The sequence below is a fragment of the Diospyros lotus genome, chromosome 5, assembly GCF_014633365.1.
Source record: "Diospyros lotus cultivar Yz01 chromosome 5, ASM1463336v1, whole genome shotgun sequence".
Lineage (NCBI taxonomy): Eukaryota > Viridiplantae > Streptophyta > Magnoliopsida > Ericales > Ebenaceae > Diospyros > Diospyros lotus.
This window is the reverse complement of record NC_068342.1, coordinates 4871455-4887675: the sequence shown is the minus strand read 5'-3', so window position 1 is coordinate 4887675 and position 16221 is coordinate 4871455. Positions and strand designations below refer to the sequence as shown.

Sequence of the window (16221 nt, the reverse complement as noted above, 5' to 3'; positions counted from 1 at the left end):
TTAATTTGCCCTAAAATCTAATTTCTATATAATTTTGACTTGGATCTATCTCAAATATTCTTCCTGACCATATCCACACACTGATAATCATAGATTAACTCTCAATAACATAATAAATATTCAACAAAAAGCTCACACATGTAATCCCTTCACATATCCCACATGTATGTAATCTTAGGCCGTATTTGATAACACACATTTTTTATAGAAATTATCTAACTATGTTTAATTATTGTATATATTTTTTATGAAAACAATCAAACACCCTTAATTTTTTTGTAAAAAATATGTGTATGATATAAGTATTTAAATTTTCTTTCCATGAAATTCATTTTCCAAGGGGTGAGATGATTTTTGTTTTCTAGACAATCATTATCTAGAATTAAATTCTAAATAATGTAATCAAATATACCTTTAAGGTGTTTGATAGCATTTAGTTAGAAAAGAAAATATTTTCTAACTATCTTTTCTAACTTGCATGAAAAACAAAACCATCCTCCCTAAACGAAATTTTTCATGAAAAATAAGTCAAAACATGTTTTAATGATTGTATCATGAAATTTAATTATATAAGAAATGTAGTATTTCAAACAGTAAAGATGAAATTCAATTTATCGGATGTGACATTTTTCATAAAATTTTCATATTATCAAAGATACCCTTAAAACAAAAAATAAAATAAAATAAAATAAAATTGAATGGTCAAATATATATTTTCGCTTTTGTACTCTTATATTTTTTTTATTTAGACAATACTTGCTTAGTTCGAACTTGAATCGCTTAAGTTGAATTAGTCAAATTTGAGTTTATTATCAAGATTTTTCATGAACAAGAAATTATTAAATTTGTTAAAGAACAAATTATTGAATTTGTTCATAAACAAGAAGTTATAAAACTTATTCATAAATAAGAAATGAGTTTGTTCATGAGCAAAAATACAATCAAATCATTTATAAATAAGCTAATTTTTTAATAATTAATTCATACAATTATAGTACCGTAGAATTTGACCTAGTATTATAAAATGAGTTTTATTACAGGGCCAGACGCGTTTACTGAGCGCTTTACAAAAAGGGGGCAAAAAGACAAAATTGTTCTCTCAAACTTTGCAAATTTGCAAAGCACTGTCTCTGCTATCTCCTCGCTCCCCTCCCATGGTCGGGCCTCCGCTGCCTTTGCCTCGTTGCCATACTGTCGTATCCTCGCTGCCATCGCCGCCTCGCCTCACGAACCGTAGCTACAAGGCGAGGCAAAGACAGCGGAGGCACAACCATGGGGGGGGGGGGGGAGGGAGCGAGGAGAGAGCAGGGACAATGCTTTGCAAATTTGCAAAATTTGAAAGGAGCAATTTTATCTATTTGCCCTTTTTCTGTGAGGCGCTCGGTAAGCCTCTTGGGCTCCCAAGACTTTTCCTTGTATAATTTGCCAATGAAACCACATATTCATTGATATATATAGCCCCAACCTTGATATATATAGCCCCAACCTTGAAAAGGAAAATAATGAGGATTATTATGTTAATTATTAATATTATGGTAAATAACAATACTAGTATAAATGTTTGATCTTGCTACAATATTTTAATTTACTCTTAAAATTTTTATCAAAACTTAAGAAACATATATAGAAATAGCAATTGACAACTGTGCTCATCAATAACTGTCACTGCGAACCTACCAATAAAAGAGTTCATCACTACGTTATTTCTTCTTTCAAAATCAATAAATTTGTTCTCAGTTACTTTTCTTGTAATTTCTTGAAGAATTTATGTCAAAATCAAATAGATTCTTTATCTACTATATAATATTTTACTATAAATTTTATATATATGTGTGAGATTACATATATATATATTTGTATACACATAGTCTAGAGCAATCATATGGGATGTGAGATGAGAAATGAAAGAGAAGATGAAGAGGGAGAATAATTCATTGGTGGTGGTGGTTTTGGCAGCAAAAGTAAGGTGGCGCCACCACCTCTTAGTGTTTCCATGAAGAGATCTATGCAAAGGTTCCTCCAAAGGAGAAGACACAAGATTCAAGCTACTTCTTCGTATAACCATTAGCCTTATATATATATATTCCCAATATATAGAAACAATTACTCAAAAAAGAAAATAAAAAAAATATGAGGATTTGGGAATTGTATTATTAGTTAGTTGTGGCAGTTGTGAAATTTTAAAGCCATCTAGTTTCATCTCATTGTCCACACACAAATCATAGATGTAAAGAATGTGTATCATTGCACATTGTGATATATACCTCAAATATCTTAAAATTACACAAAATCTCCACCAATTAAATTCTAAGACTCTAAGACTTATGGGTACTGTGGATGCACCGGGTTCGTCCCACCTCGGTCACCCAGAGAGCAACTGTCCAGAGGGTGATTGAGGGGCTCATAAGTACGGTGGGTTTCCTAGTCGTTGAAAGATGATAGCTGAGAGCTGACTCGTAGCTGTGGGCCCCATAATGATAACACGATGTGTGTAATACCCTAAGAGCCCAGAAGATGATAGTATATATCGAGAATAAGTAAAGAATGAAACAACACCAACTGCATATCTTTTGGACTGAATATAGACAAAGAATTTTCAAGTTAAGCGTGCTTGATCTGGGGTAATTCAAGGATGAATGACTGCTCTGGGAAGTTCGCATAGACCTATCAGGGTAAGTTGTCTCGAATATTTCTATCACTTGGGATGTTATAAAAATGTGTGCCAACATGTACAAATGATATGACATGCAAAATAATATAAGTATTAATTAACTAATTATCTAATACAAATGTACCAAGCCTTAAATTTCTGTACTACCCTAGACATGTTTAAGTGGTCTCAAGTGGTCTCTGTCTCTCCATCATGGATGCACCAAAGAGAATGTTTAATAGGAATTAATAATACATTATTTTAAATAACTTATGAAACACGTTTTTTCAAATGATGTGAGTGGTCAATGCCGTCCCTAACTGACAGGACTGACTTAGAGCGCCCTTGATTATTTTGGGTTTCTAGAAAAAATAAAATAAAATAAAATTCTAGTATTGATATGTATGAGTAGTAGAATATATTGGAGATAAAAGACAAAATCCACCGCTAGAACCAAACAAGATGGATCCACACGATCAAGCCTAAGCCTATGAGACTAAAACAAAAAAAAACCAAGCTCCAGGAGACCTTCCACCAATAAAGAATCTCACTAGTTTCTTGTTTCTAACGTTATATCACCACATGATTTCACTAAAAAAAAACAAAAATTAGCTAATGTTAGTTTTTGGATACTTTGAATGAATTAATACATACTAAGAGCTCCTGAATATACACATTATTACTAGCATAGAATTGAGTTTAATTTGCCCTAAAATCTAATTTTTATATAATTTTGACTTTGATCCATCTCAAAATATTCTTCCTTAACCATGTCCACACATTAATAATAATAATTATATATCAACTCTCAACAACACAATAAACATTCACCAAAAAGCCCACACATGTAATCCCTTCACCATACCCCATATGCATGTAATCTTAGGATGCTTGATAGCATTTAGTTAGAAAATAAAATATTTTTTAATTTGTATGAAAAACAAAAATCACCCTCTTTAGATGATTTTTTTTATAAAAAATAAACTAAAATGTGTTTTAATAGTTGTACCATGAAATTCAATTTTATAAAAAATGCAATATGTTAAACACTAAAGATAGAATTTAATTTGTTGAATGTGGCATTTTTTATATAATTTTCATGCTATTAAACACACCCTTAAAATAAAGAAACAAAAATTAAATGGGCAAATATATATTTTAGCTTCTGTACTTTTACATTTTTTTTTTTATTTAGACACTTGCTTAGTTCGAACTTGACTCGCTTAAACTAAAATAGTCAAATTCGAGTTTATTATCAAGGTTTTTTATGAACAAGAAATTATTAAATTTGTTAAAGAAAAAGTTATTGAACTTGTTCACAAACAAGAAGTTATAAAACTTATTCATGAATAAGAAATGAGTTTGTTCATGAGCAAAAAAAATACAAACAAATCATTTATAAATGAGCTACTTCTTTAATAATTAATTCATACAGTTATATTATTTAACAAAATTATGGTACTGTAGAATTTGACCTAGTATTGTGAGATTTGACAATTTACTTCTACTTCAAATTTCACCACCGAATGGGGTTGTTTAGGTGATGGGTGGGTTCTAGCTTTGTTTGTTCCTCTCAAAGTTCTTTATCTAATCTCTCAAGCCTTTCATTTTGGGTTGCTTGTTACTATCCTCTCTTATCTGTTTCTTTAGTTCTTTGTTTTATAGCAGGCCATGGGGCCCAACTTTTTCTTGTAGACACTTTTGTAATTTTTTGGTTTAATAAATTTTATTTAAAGGAAAAAAAAATCATAGATTTTAAAGTAAGAAAAAAACAAAATAAACCATAAAACATCTTAGAAATATACATATACTGTTACTATATGATCAAATAAACAAGTTATAACAAACTTTAAATGAAATATAAATGAGCTTGTTTATAAATATAAATAAGTTAAACAAATTTTTATTTGAGCTTGTCTCATTTATTAAATGAGTTTTAAATTTATTTATTTATTTAGTGAGTAAACATAAATAAGCTCAAACTAAACTCATTCAAGAGCTCTTCACTAAACATAATAGTTTGTTTACACCTCTATTTATCGATCAGTGAAACAATCTGATGATGAGAAAGAAGAAGGGAAGACAAGACAACACAAAAAAAGAGGTTGAAGCCTTTGTGAAACCATGAAGACCACACTAAAATTCTTTAGCAATAAGAAAAGAAGGTTGTTAGCAATGGGTTCCAAGGAAACCATCACTCAGCAACATTCGAAAAATTTATCAATCATTGACTTTCTCACCGTCAAAAATCACCACCACTTATCGAACTTGCTTCTCTGCCATCATCGCCATTGTTTGCCAAAGACGAAGAGCCACTAGATCTAAAGCACCTTGGACTCATTAGATCTACCCCCAGCTTTGTTATAGTAAAACCCTCTTATTGTCACCTCTTGTGTCTTGCCTATCTAGTGTCGTCTTCGTCCCTGCCACCGTTGGTTGGGTTGTCAAATTCAACAATGGCTCTTTTTCTTCTTTCTCCATCGTTGGGGTCTATGAAACCCAACAAGGTGTTTTATTATTATTATAATTTTTATTTTTTAATTATATTTTTAGTTTTTTCTTTTAATTAAAATGAAATTGGATATAATTTTATTTTAATCACATTTAGTTGGGAGTGCTATTCACAAAAGAATTGTATTGGTGATTTAAGCAAAAGCACAAAGATAGTTTTGGTTAAAAATAAACAAGGGGAGTTTGACTAAAAGGCCCAAAACTCATGAATGTATGGGCCATTTACCACATATATATAAAGCATACTCAAAATAGGTTCTGAAACGTTTCTTTGTCAAGGTTAGCAGTGAGCAGTCTTATTGATTGCCATTGCAATTTCAAGCAAAGAATTAATATTCAGTCTTAGACAAATGAAGCTGCCTGTAAGATTCACATACTAGAGTTACATATATTTACGTAGTATATTCAAGTAAAAAGCAGAAAATGTTTACCTCAAATGTCCAGGACAGCACAGCATTTCCGTAAGGCTTCCAACAACAGTTTCAGCAGTTCATGTAGTTAATATCAATTTCAAATGGCCATTCCCTCTGACTAGGATGCTTTCCTTTGTTCTCTCAGTTAACACCTTGTCCAGAATCATGGTCACAGATGATACTGTTTAACTTGAAATACATACCTGTGCAATTGGCAAAATATAGGTTCAACTTCCATAAGACAGGAAGCGGCTCTTATTAGCATTCCCATTCTTGGATCCTCCTGCATGCATTGAGCAACTCTCAAGTAAGAAAACAAAAAGGATTGATAAAAAGAGTCCAGATTCATTTGATAATAAATAACCCAAGAAAAAAAAGAAAAGAAAAACAACGTTTCAGTCATATGAGGTGCTGGTGCTGCAGAAATAGTATTACATTTAAAAACAGCATGGCTAGCACATTATGAGTCAACCTATTAGGACTCAATCCTGTTTGGTTTTGAAAAATATATTTAAGCCCTCGCACAAGGCACGTCTCATTCTGTTTCCCTTTCCTCCTTACTGCGGACACTGACATGCTGCTCCTCAACAACAGTTTCCTCACAACCTTCAAGAGTATTTTCATTTTGATCTATATATGCTTGCGAGCTCACCACCTGACCCATCAAGTCTTTGACAATTTTTATTGGATCAGATGGGTACTTGAAAAATTCGGACCATTTGCAGTGAATTAGGTATGAACCAAGAAAAAAAGCACACTCACATAGGTATAAGCATGTGACTCTTGACTAACTTATTATATTATTATAAGATAATACGATAATAGTTAAATATTAATAAATATATTTTGGTTTTAGATCAAATATATTTATTAGATATTATTTTCAACACTCAAGCAATTTTATTAGTTGATTAAATGATTTAAAATACGATATATTTATCATTAATTAATAAAATTATATAAATATTAAAAATAAGATAAAATAAATACCGTTAACATTACCCGGTAATATATATATGTATATTATTTAACATGGGTCTCGTGGATCTAAATTTTGTGAATTTAAGATAATAAATTATTAAATATTTTTTAAATTTATAATTAAATTCAAATTAGGACAAAGAATAAAATATCTAATGAATATCCATTATTAATGAGACAATTGAGATAAAGGATTAAGTATATTTTATAACAAATTTTAACGTAATTCAAGTATTATAAAAGAAATATTATTATGAATACGAGATAACATATTTGATCCATACTTAATTTATCGATATTTTTATATGATTTTTTTTTAAAATTAACATATTAAGAAAAGTCGATCATTTTTATGAATCATTCTTATAAGAGATATTATTATAAGAAGAAAGGAAAAAGGAGAAAAAGAAAGGATTGACACGACCTCTACGGCCAGCCCAAAAACATGTCAAAAAAAACTTTTCAAATAAGGAAATGCCAAATTTTCCACAGAGTTCACGATCATTGCCCCACCAACCAACCAGCAGCCACTCCACTGCCCATTGCCGGTATGTTTGTGCAGCCCATGATGTCACTTGTAAGTCTACTATAGATAGTACATATACGTACATATCTTTTATTTAAGTAGGGCCAACCAAATTAAGCACCTTGCACGTGCATGCCATGTGAAATTCAATTTAAGAACATTATTCAGATGCCTCAATTCATTGGAGAATATGTATGTCTTTATCATTTAATAATATTATTTATCTAAATTAAAGATAAATCTTTAATCTAGGTGGTGACATATTTTCTTTAGATAATAAAAATATGCACAATAAATATTGACACTTGTACTTTTTTATTGTCTAATAAAAATATGTCATCTAGATTGAAGATCTAATTTAGATGAATAATAGTATTCTTAATTAAATTATTTTTATCAATTACAACGTACAAAATCAAATTTATATGTATCTAAATTCTAAATTCTAATTGGAGTCTAGTCTTAATAATTAATTAATCTCTCTCTCTCTCTTTATGTAAATATATATATGTGGTGGAGGAGACTTGATGGTTTTTAGTGAATTTATGATCCTTAATTTTGACTTCCTCCTCCTCCTCCTCCTCATTCTTCTTCTTCTTCTTCTTCTTCATCATCGTCATCTGTGGCCATATGGTTTTTAGTGAATTTATATATCCTAATTACAAAATAATGACGATGAAAGGATCTTAATTTATAAATAAAGTGTAGAAGCAATAAGAAGATGCATATATGGTTCGATCGTTTTTCATTCCTGAAAATTAGGTTTAGCAGTAGAGGAAATTAAATATATAACAAGCTAGCTAGTTTGATCATTGGATCACACGTGAAAATAACAGTATAACTTTGATTGCAACCGGTAGTAATCAAGAATCTGCCCCATCCTCCATGTAATTTCACAGGAAAAAGCTAAACCCAGCCTCCAAATTCCAGCTGCTTAATTGCAAGGCAAAAAGATTTCCATTTATGGGAAAGACGAAAGCTTTCACAAAGCAGAAACAACACCAGCTATAGCCCACCTGCTGCTGCTGATGCTGCGCAGAGAGAGAGAGAGAGACTCACCCGTTTTCCACGTGCTCAAGTATTTATTTATAATTTGATGGGATGAGATAGAGAGAGAGAGAGAGAGAGAGAGCTTAGATATTTTTGTTCTTGCGTTGCGTATGGTGTAGGGCTTTGGAATGGGCTTTAATTTGTTCAAAATGTTAATTTCCTTGTAAGTTGCCGTTGCGGGTTCCCTAGTCATTCTCTTCCACTCCACATCATCCATCACATGTTTCTTCTTTTATGCATGCATGCATATACATATGCATTATATGCTTGACTATATATATATAGTTTCAAGCGCCCATATGATATATCATGAATTAAGGGGAACCGCAACCTCAATCCGCAGGCTATCTTCGGTTTCGCTGCTTCTTCTTCCTCTTCTAATTCGATGGCGAGTAATCGTCAGAGCCTGAGTTATTCAGACATGTAAGTGACGGCCATGCATATATACATACATGGTGGTATGAGTCTTAATATATATATATATATATATATACACGTGTGTGTGTGTGTATACAACCATCCATGCATGGCTGATGGATCTCTTTTTCGTAGGTTAATGGGTCAGAGCAGGAACGACCCGTTAACCGCAAGTCAGATGGCCATCTTCGACAATATTGGTCGGCGGGTTTGTATTTGTGATTTTACAGAGCTTCTGGTATGCATGAAGCTTCTCTCTCTCTCTCCCTCTCTCTCTATATATATATAAATCTGATATAATTAGGTAGCTCCTATATATGCAATGTGGCAGCAACTGAAACATTAAGGGTGTGTGTGTGTATATATGTATATATATAGATATAGTCTTATAGATGTGCAATATATATATGGGTCATACTATTTGTACAAGGGAGAGTTTGTCAGGTGAGTTACAAAGGTGATATATTATGATATTTTGACATCAAAATATTGCGATATATCGTATTTTTGTTCACTCTCTTCTCTCTCTCATTCCCTTGTCGTTGCAATCGACCACCCGCCGCCATTCTTCGCCCCACCTGCTCTCGTCGGTGCAACCTTGCTGCTGCCACCTTATTGCCTCATCTCCTCTCGCCGCTACAACCTCGCATCTGCTGCCTTGTCGCGATGCAGTAGCAAGAGGCAAACTGGTTGCTTGAACATGCAACAGTAAGGTGGCGAGGCAGCAGAGGCAAGGCAGCAAAGGCAAAGAACCGACAGTAATAGGGTCAACGACGGATGGTCGATTGCAGCCATGAGGATGCGACACGAGAGAAAGGGGAGAGAGAAGAGAGGTTGTTGGAGGGGAAAAGAGGTAAAATGGTCATTGACATAGAAGAGAGAGGGACAAAAATAGTGTCCTTCAAGCCACTTGTAAATTCATCTGTAAAAAAAACTCTATCTATACAAATAGTATTATCCATATATATATATATATATAAAATTAAGCCATTAATTGATGATAGAAGCAGAGTTGTTTCAAAGAAGCTAGAAGAAATTAAACATACAGGCCAAGCAGGAAAATGTAATTTACTTCTTTTTTATGACATTATTTTCCCAGCAAAGCAATATTGAAACCACAGATTCATTGATATATATAACCCCAACCTTCAAAAGGAAAATAATGAGAATATTTATTATGTTAATTATTAATATTATGGTAAATAACAATACTAGTATAAATGTTTGATCTTGTTACAATTTAATCTAAGCTCTTAAAAATTTTATTAAAAAATAAGAAACATATATAGAAATAGCAATTGCCTAACTGTGCTCATGATCAATAAGTGTGGCTGCGAACCTAACAATAAAGAGTTCATCTCTACATTATTTCTTCTTTCAAAATCAATAGATTTATTCTCAGTTACTTTTCTTGCAATTTCTTGAAGAATGTATACCAAAATCAAAGAGAATCTTTATCTACTATATAACATTTTACTATAAATTTTATATATATGTGTGAAATTACGTATATATATATTTGTATACACATAGGTCAGAGCAATCATATGGGATGTGAGACGAGAAATGGAAGAGAAGATGAAGAGGGAGAAGAATTCAGTGGTCGGTGGTGGTGGTTCCGACGACAAAGGTAGGGTGGCGCCACCACTTTTTCCAGCTCTAGCTCATGGTGTTTCCATAAAGAGATCTCTGCAAAAGTTCCTCCAAAAGAGAAGAGACAGGATTCGAGCTGCTTCTCCGTACAACCACTAGCCTTATATATAAATTCCCAATATATAGAAACAATTACTCAAAAAAGAAAATAAAAAAAAATATATCAGGAATTGGGAATTGTATTATTAGTTAGCTGTGGCAGTTGTGAAATTTTAAAGCCATCGGGTTCCATCTCTCCCAATCTATCTATCTATCTATCTATCTATCTGTCGATGCTCATTGTTCACACACATAGATCATAGATGTAGAGAATGTGTATCACATTGCACATTGTGATACCTCAAATATCTTAAAATTACACAAAACCTCAGCCAATTAAATTCTAAGACTTATGGATACAAATAATATGACATGCAAAACAATATAAGTATTAATTAACTAATTATCTAATTCAAATGTACCAAGCCTTAAATTTCTATACTATTCCAGACATGTTTAAGTTGAGATTTCAAATTTAAATACAACATTTTTTTTTATTCATCTAGGGTATTCAAACTTAATCCGACTAATCTTTAGGGGTAGATGATCTTTCTAATCTTTAGGGGTAGGTGATCTTTCTCCATGATGCACTATTGGATAAATTCGAATGCAGTCACAGTTTATACACACTCAAAACTGAACATTTAACGCAGTCTATGCGAAACTTGCATTTCAACCTTACTATTGTTTTCTAGCAATAATTCTGCCTTTCAAATCGTTGCACTGATTCAAATCCTGATACTTTATGTGAAACTTTAAGGGTGCGTTTAATTGCAATGGTGGAATTTAAGTGGAAAGAAAATGAATTTCAGGGAATTAAATTGCAAGAAAAATGAATTCCTGAAAATTAAAAGTTTTAGTTGTTTGATTGGTATAATTTTTTACATGAAAAATGATGTTATTTTTCATCTTTTGGTATTTGATTGGTAATGTTTTCTATAAAATTTGGTCATTTTCCTGATATTTCGTGTTTGATAGGCATTATTTTTCACGAAAAATAATACATTTTTTTATGAAATTCGATAGTGAAAATGTATTAAAAAATATTGAATCCTGTACAGAAAAATTAAAATAATAACGTATTTTAGGTTAATGAAATCATTTCCCCATAGAAATAAAACCATAAAATTAACATTTTTTTATTTTCCAAATTTATTAATTTATACGATTTTTTATTTTTATACATTTGTATTTATTAATTATTAAAAATAAAAAATATATTAATTTGCAAACCCTCCTTCATTCCCCAGCCGTCACCCTCTCTTGCTTTGCTCGCTGTCGTAGCCCAGCCCCTACCCTTCTACATCTTCGATCTCTTTACTTCCGTCGGACCTCGGATCATCGCTGACTCGCTCGCCCTTCCCTGTTGATACTCGCTCAGTCGCTCTTGCCTCTATCTGGCTCCGTCGCTCGCCAACGCCGACTCAGCCTAGGCCATGCTCTCGCCGCCTCATCAGTCGCTTCCTTGGCCCCTCGCCCTTCTCGGCCACCAGCTTTACTCTTGTTCTCTTGCTTACTAGTTCTCTAGTTCTCTCGACTCTCTTGTTCTGTAAGTTGGCTATTTTCAATTGTCAAGAAAATTCCATCTCCTATCCTCCAAGGATTTTGGTTTTCATGATTTGAAGGAAAATCTATTCACGTTATCATAAATGGGAAAATGAGTTCTTTGGAAAAAAAAAATTGCTTCAAACAGTGCACAAGTGAGAAATTGGATGAAGGAAAAACCTTTTTCTTAAAAAATGTTGGCTATCAAACGGGCCTAAGTGCTTTACCACTCTCTATGTCTATGGGTGCTAATATTAATTAAGTGGTCTCTGTCATATTATTTGAGTTTAAGGGTGTTTCATAGGAATTAATAATACATTGTTTTAAATAACTTATGAAACACGTTTTTCAAATGATTTGAATGGCCAACGCTGTCCCTAATTGACAAGACTTAGTGCGCCCTTGATTATTTTGGGTTTCTAGAAAAAAAAATTAAAAAAATTCTAGTATTAATACGTATGAGTAGTAGAATATATTGGAGATAAGGAGAAAATCCACCACTAGAACCAAACAAAATGGATCCACACGATCAAGCCTAAGCCTATGAGACTAAAACAAAAGCAAGTTCCAGGAAACCTTCCACCAATGAAGAAGCAACCTCGTTTCTTGTTTCTAACATTATATCATCACATGCTTTCACTCAAAAAAAAATAAAAAAAAAATAGCTAATGTTAGTTTTTGGATACTTTGAATGAATTAATACACACTAAAAGCTCCTAAATATACATATTACTAGCATAAAATTGAGTTTAATTTGCCCTAAAATCTAATTTCTATATAATTTTGACTTGGATCTATCTCAAATATTCTTCCTGACCATATCCACACACTGATAATCATAGATTAACTCTCAATAACATAATAAATATTCAACAAAAAGCTCACACATGTAATCCCTTCACATATCCCACATGTATGTAATCTTAGGCCGTATTTGATAACACACATTTTTTATAGAAATTATCTAACTATGTTTAATTATTGTATATATTTTTTATGAAAACAATCAAACACCCTTAATTTTTTTGTAAAAAATATGTGTATGATATAAGTATTTAAATTTTCTTTCCATGAAATTCATTTTCCAAGGGGTGAGATGATTTTTGTTTTCTAGACAATCATTATCTAGAATTAAATTCTAAATAATGTAATCAAATATACCTTTAAGGTGTTTGATAGCATTTAGTTAGAAAAGAAAATATTTTCTAACTATCTTTTCTAACTTGCATGAAAAACAAAACCATCCTCCCTAAACGAAATTTTTCATGAAAAATAAGTCAAAACATGTTTTAATGATTGTATCATGAAATTTAATTATATAAGAAATGTAGTATTTCAAACAGTAAAGATGAAATTCAATTTATCGGATGTGACATTTTTCATAAAATTTTCATATTATCAAAGATACCCTTAAAACAAAAAATAAAATAAAATAAAATAAAATTGAATGGTCAAATATATATTTTCGCTTTTGTACTCTTATATTTTTTTTATTTAGACAATACTTGCTTAGTTCGAACTTGAATCGCTTAAGTTGAATTAGTCAAATTTGAGTTTATTATCAAGATTTTTCATGAACAAGAAATTATTAAATTTGTTAAAGAACAAATTATTGAATTTGTTCATAAACAAGAAGTTATAAAACTTATTCATAAATAAGAAATGAGTTTGTTCATGAGCAAAAATACAATCAAATCATTTATAAATAAGCTAATTTTTTAATAATTAATTCATACAATTATAGTACCGTAGAATTTGACCTAGTATTATAAAATGAGTTTTATTACAGGGCCAGACGCGTTTACTGAGCGCTTTACAAAAAGGGGGCAAAAAGACAAAATTGTTCTCTCAAACTTTGCAAATTTGCAAAGCACTGTCTCTGCTATCTCCTCGCTCCCCTCCCATGGTCGGGCCTCCGCTGCCTTTGCCTCGTTGCCATACTGTCGTATCCTCGCTGCCATCGCCGCCTCGCCTCACGAACCGTAGCTACAAGGCGAGGCAAAGACAGCGGAGGCACAACCATGGGGGGGGGGGGGGAGGGAGCGAGGAGAGAGCAGGGACAATGCTTTGCAAATTTGCAAAATTTGAAAGGAGCAATTTTATCTATTTGCCCTTTTTCTGTGAGGCGCTCGGTAAGCCTCTTGGGCTCCCAAGACTTTTCCTTGTATAATTTGCCAATGAAACCACATATTCATTGATATATATAGCCCCAACCTTGATATATATAGCCCCAACCTTGAAAAGGAAAATAATGAGGATTATTATGTTAATTATTAATATTATGGTAAATAACAATACTAGTATAAATGTTTGATCTTGCTACAATATTTTAATTTACTCTTAAAATTTTTATCAAAACTTAAGAAACATATATAGAAATAGCAATTGACAACTGTGCTCATCAATAACTGTCACTGCGAACCTACCAATAAAAGAGTTCATCACTACGTTATTTCTTCTTTCAAAATCAATAAATTTGTTCTCAGTTACTTTTCTTGTAATTTCTTGAAGAATTTATGTCAAAATCAAATAGATTCTTTATCTACTATATAATATTTTACTATAAATTTTATATATATGTGTGAGATTACATATATATATATTTGTATACACATAGTCTAGAGCAATCATATGGGATGTGAGATGAGAAATGAAAGAGAAGATGAAGAGGGAGAATAATTCATTGGTGGTGGTGGTTTTGGCAGCAAAAGTAAGGTGGCGCCACCACCTCTTAGTGTTTCCATGAAGAGATCTATGCAAAGGTTCCTCCAAAGGAGAAGACACAAGATTCAAGCTACTTCTTCGTATAACCATTAGCCTTATATATATATATATTCCCAATATATAGAAACAATTACTCAAAAAAGAAAATAAAAAAAATATGAGGATTTGGGAATTGTATTATTAGTTAGTTGTGGCAGTTGTGAAATTTTAAAGCCATCTAGTTTCATCTCATTGTCCACACACAAATCATAGATGTAAAGAATGTGTATCATTGCACATTGTGATATATACCTCAAATATCTTAAAATTACACAAAATCTCCACCAATTAAATTCTAAGACTCTAAGACTTATGGGTACTGTGGATGCACCGGGTTCGTCCCACCTCGGTCACCCAGAGAGCAACTGTCCAGAGGGTGATTGAGGGGCTCATAAGTACGGTGGGTTTCCTAGTCGTTGAAAGATGATAGCTGAGAGCTGACTCGTAGCTGTGGGCCCCATAATGATAACACGATGTGTGTAATACCCTAAGAGCCCAGAAGATGATAGTATATATCGAGAATAAGTAAAGAATGAAACAACACCAACTGCATATCTTTTGGACTGAATATAGACAAAGAATTTTCAAGTTAAGCGTGCTTGATCTGGGGTAATTCAAGGATGAATGACTGCTCTGGGAAGTTCGCATAGACCTATCAGGGTAAGTTGTCTCGAATATTTCTATCACTTGGGATGTTATAAAAATGTGTGCCAACATGTACAAATGATATGACATGCAAAATAATATAAGTATTAATTAACTAATTATCTAATACAAATGTACCAAGCCTTAAATTTCTGTACTACCCTAGACATGTTTAAGTGGTCTCAAGTGGTCTCTGTCTCTCCATCATGGATGCACCAAAGAGAATGTTTAATAGGAATTAATAATACATTATTTTAAATAACTTATGAAACACGTTTTTTCAAATGATGTGAGTGGTCAATGCCGTCCCTAACTGACAGGACTGACTTAGAGCGCCCTTGATTATTTTGGGTTTCTAGAAAAAATAAAATAAAATAAAATTCTAGTATTGATATGTATGAGTAGTAGAATATATTGGAGATAAAAGACAAAATCCACCGCTAGAACCAAACAAGATGGATCCACACGATCAAGCCTAAGCCTATGAGACTAAAACAAAAAAAAACCAAGCTCCAGGAGACCTTCCACCAATAAAGAATCTCACTAGTTTCTTGTTTCTAACGTTATATCACCACATGATTTCACTAAAAAAAAACAAAAATTAGCTAATGTTAGTTTTTGGATACTTTGAATGAATTAATACATACTAAGAGCTCCTGAATATACACATTATTACTAGCATAGAATTGAGTTTAATTTGCCCTAAAATCTAATTTTTATATAATTTTGACTTTGATCCATCTCAAAATATTCTTCCTTAACCATGTCCACACATTAATAATAATAATTATATATCAACTCTCAACAACACAATAAACATTCACCAAAAAGCCCACACATGTAATCCCTTCACCATACCCCATATGCATGTAATCTTAGGATGCTTGATAGCATTTAGTTAGAAAATAAAATATTTTTTAATTTGTATGAAAAACAAAAATCACCCTCTTTAGATGATTTTTTTTATAAAAAATAAACTAAAATGTGTTTTAATAGTTGTACCATGAAATTCAATTTTATAAAAAATG

At 32.1% G+C, this 16221-nt stretch overlaps 1 protein-coding gene across 5 annotated transcripts in view; it reads left to right on the top strand.

Annotated features, from left to right (window-relative positions):
• LOC127802436 (protein TIFY 5A-like) overlaps nt 1-16221 on the top strand; it is a 70575-nt gene that overhangs the window by 25111 nt on the left and 29243 nt on the right. For 2 of the 5 annotated variants that reach the window (XM_052338249.1, XM_052338250.1), the window contains exons 1-2: nt 8457-8554; nt 8684-8786. The exons of 2 other annotated variants lie outside the window; for them this stretch is intronic. In XM_052338249.1, coding sequence (XP_052194209.1) covers nt 8517-8554; nt 8684-8786 — 141 coding nt within the window. In that variant the 5' untranslated portion in view covers nt 8457-8516. Of the gene's footprint in view, nt 1-8456; nt 8555-8683; nt 8787-10081; nt 10451-16221 lie in introns of those variants that run through there. One more of the 5 variants, XM_052338247.1, reaches the window with a different exon arrangement.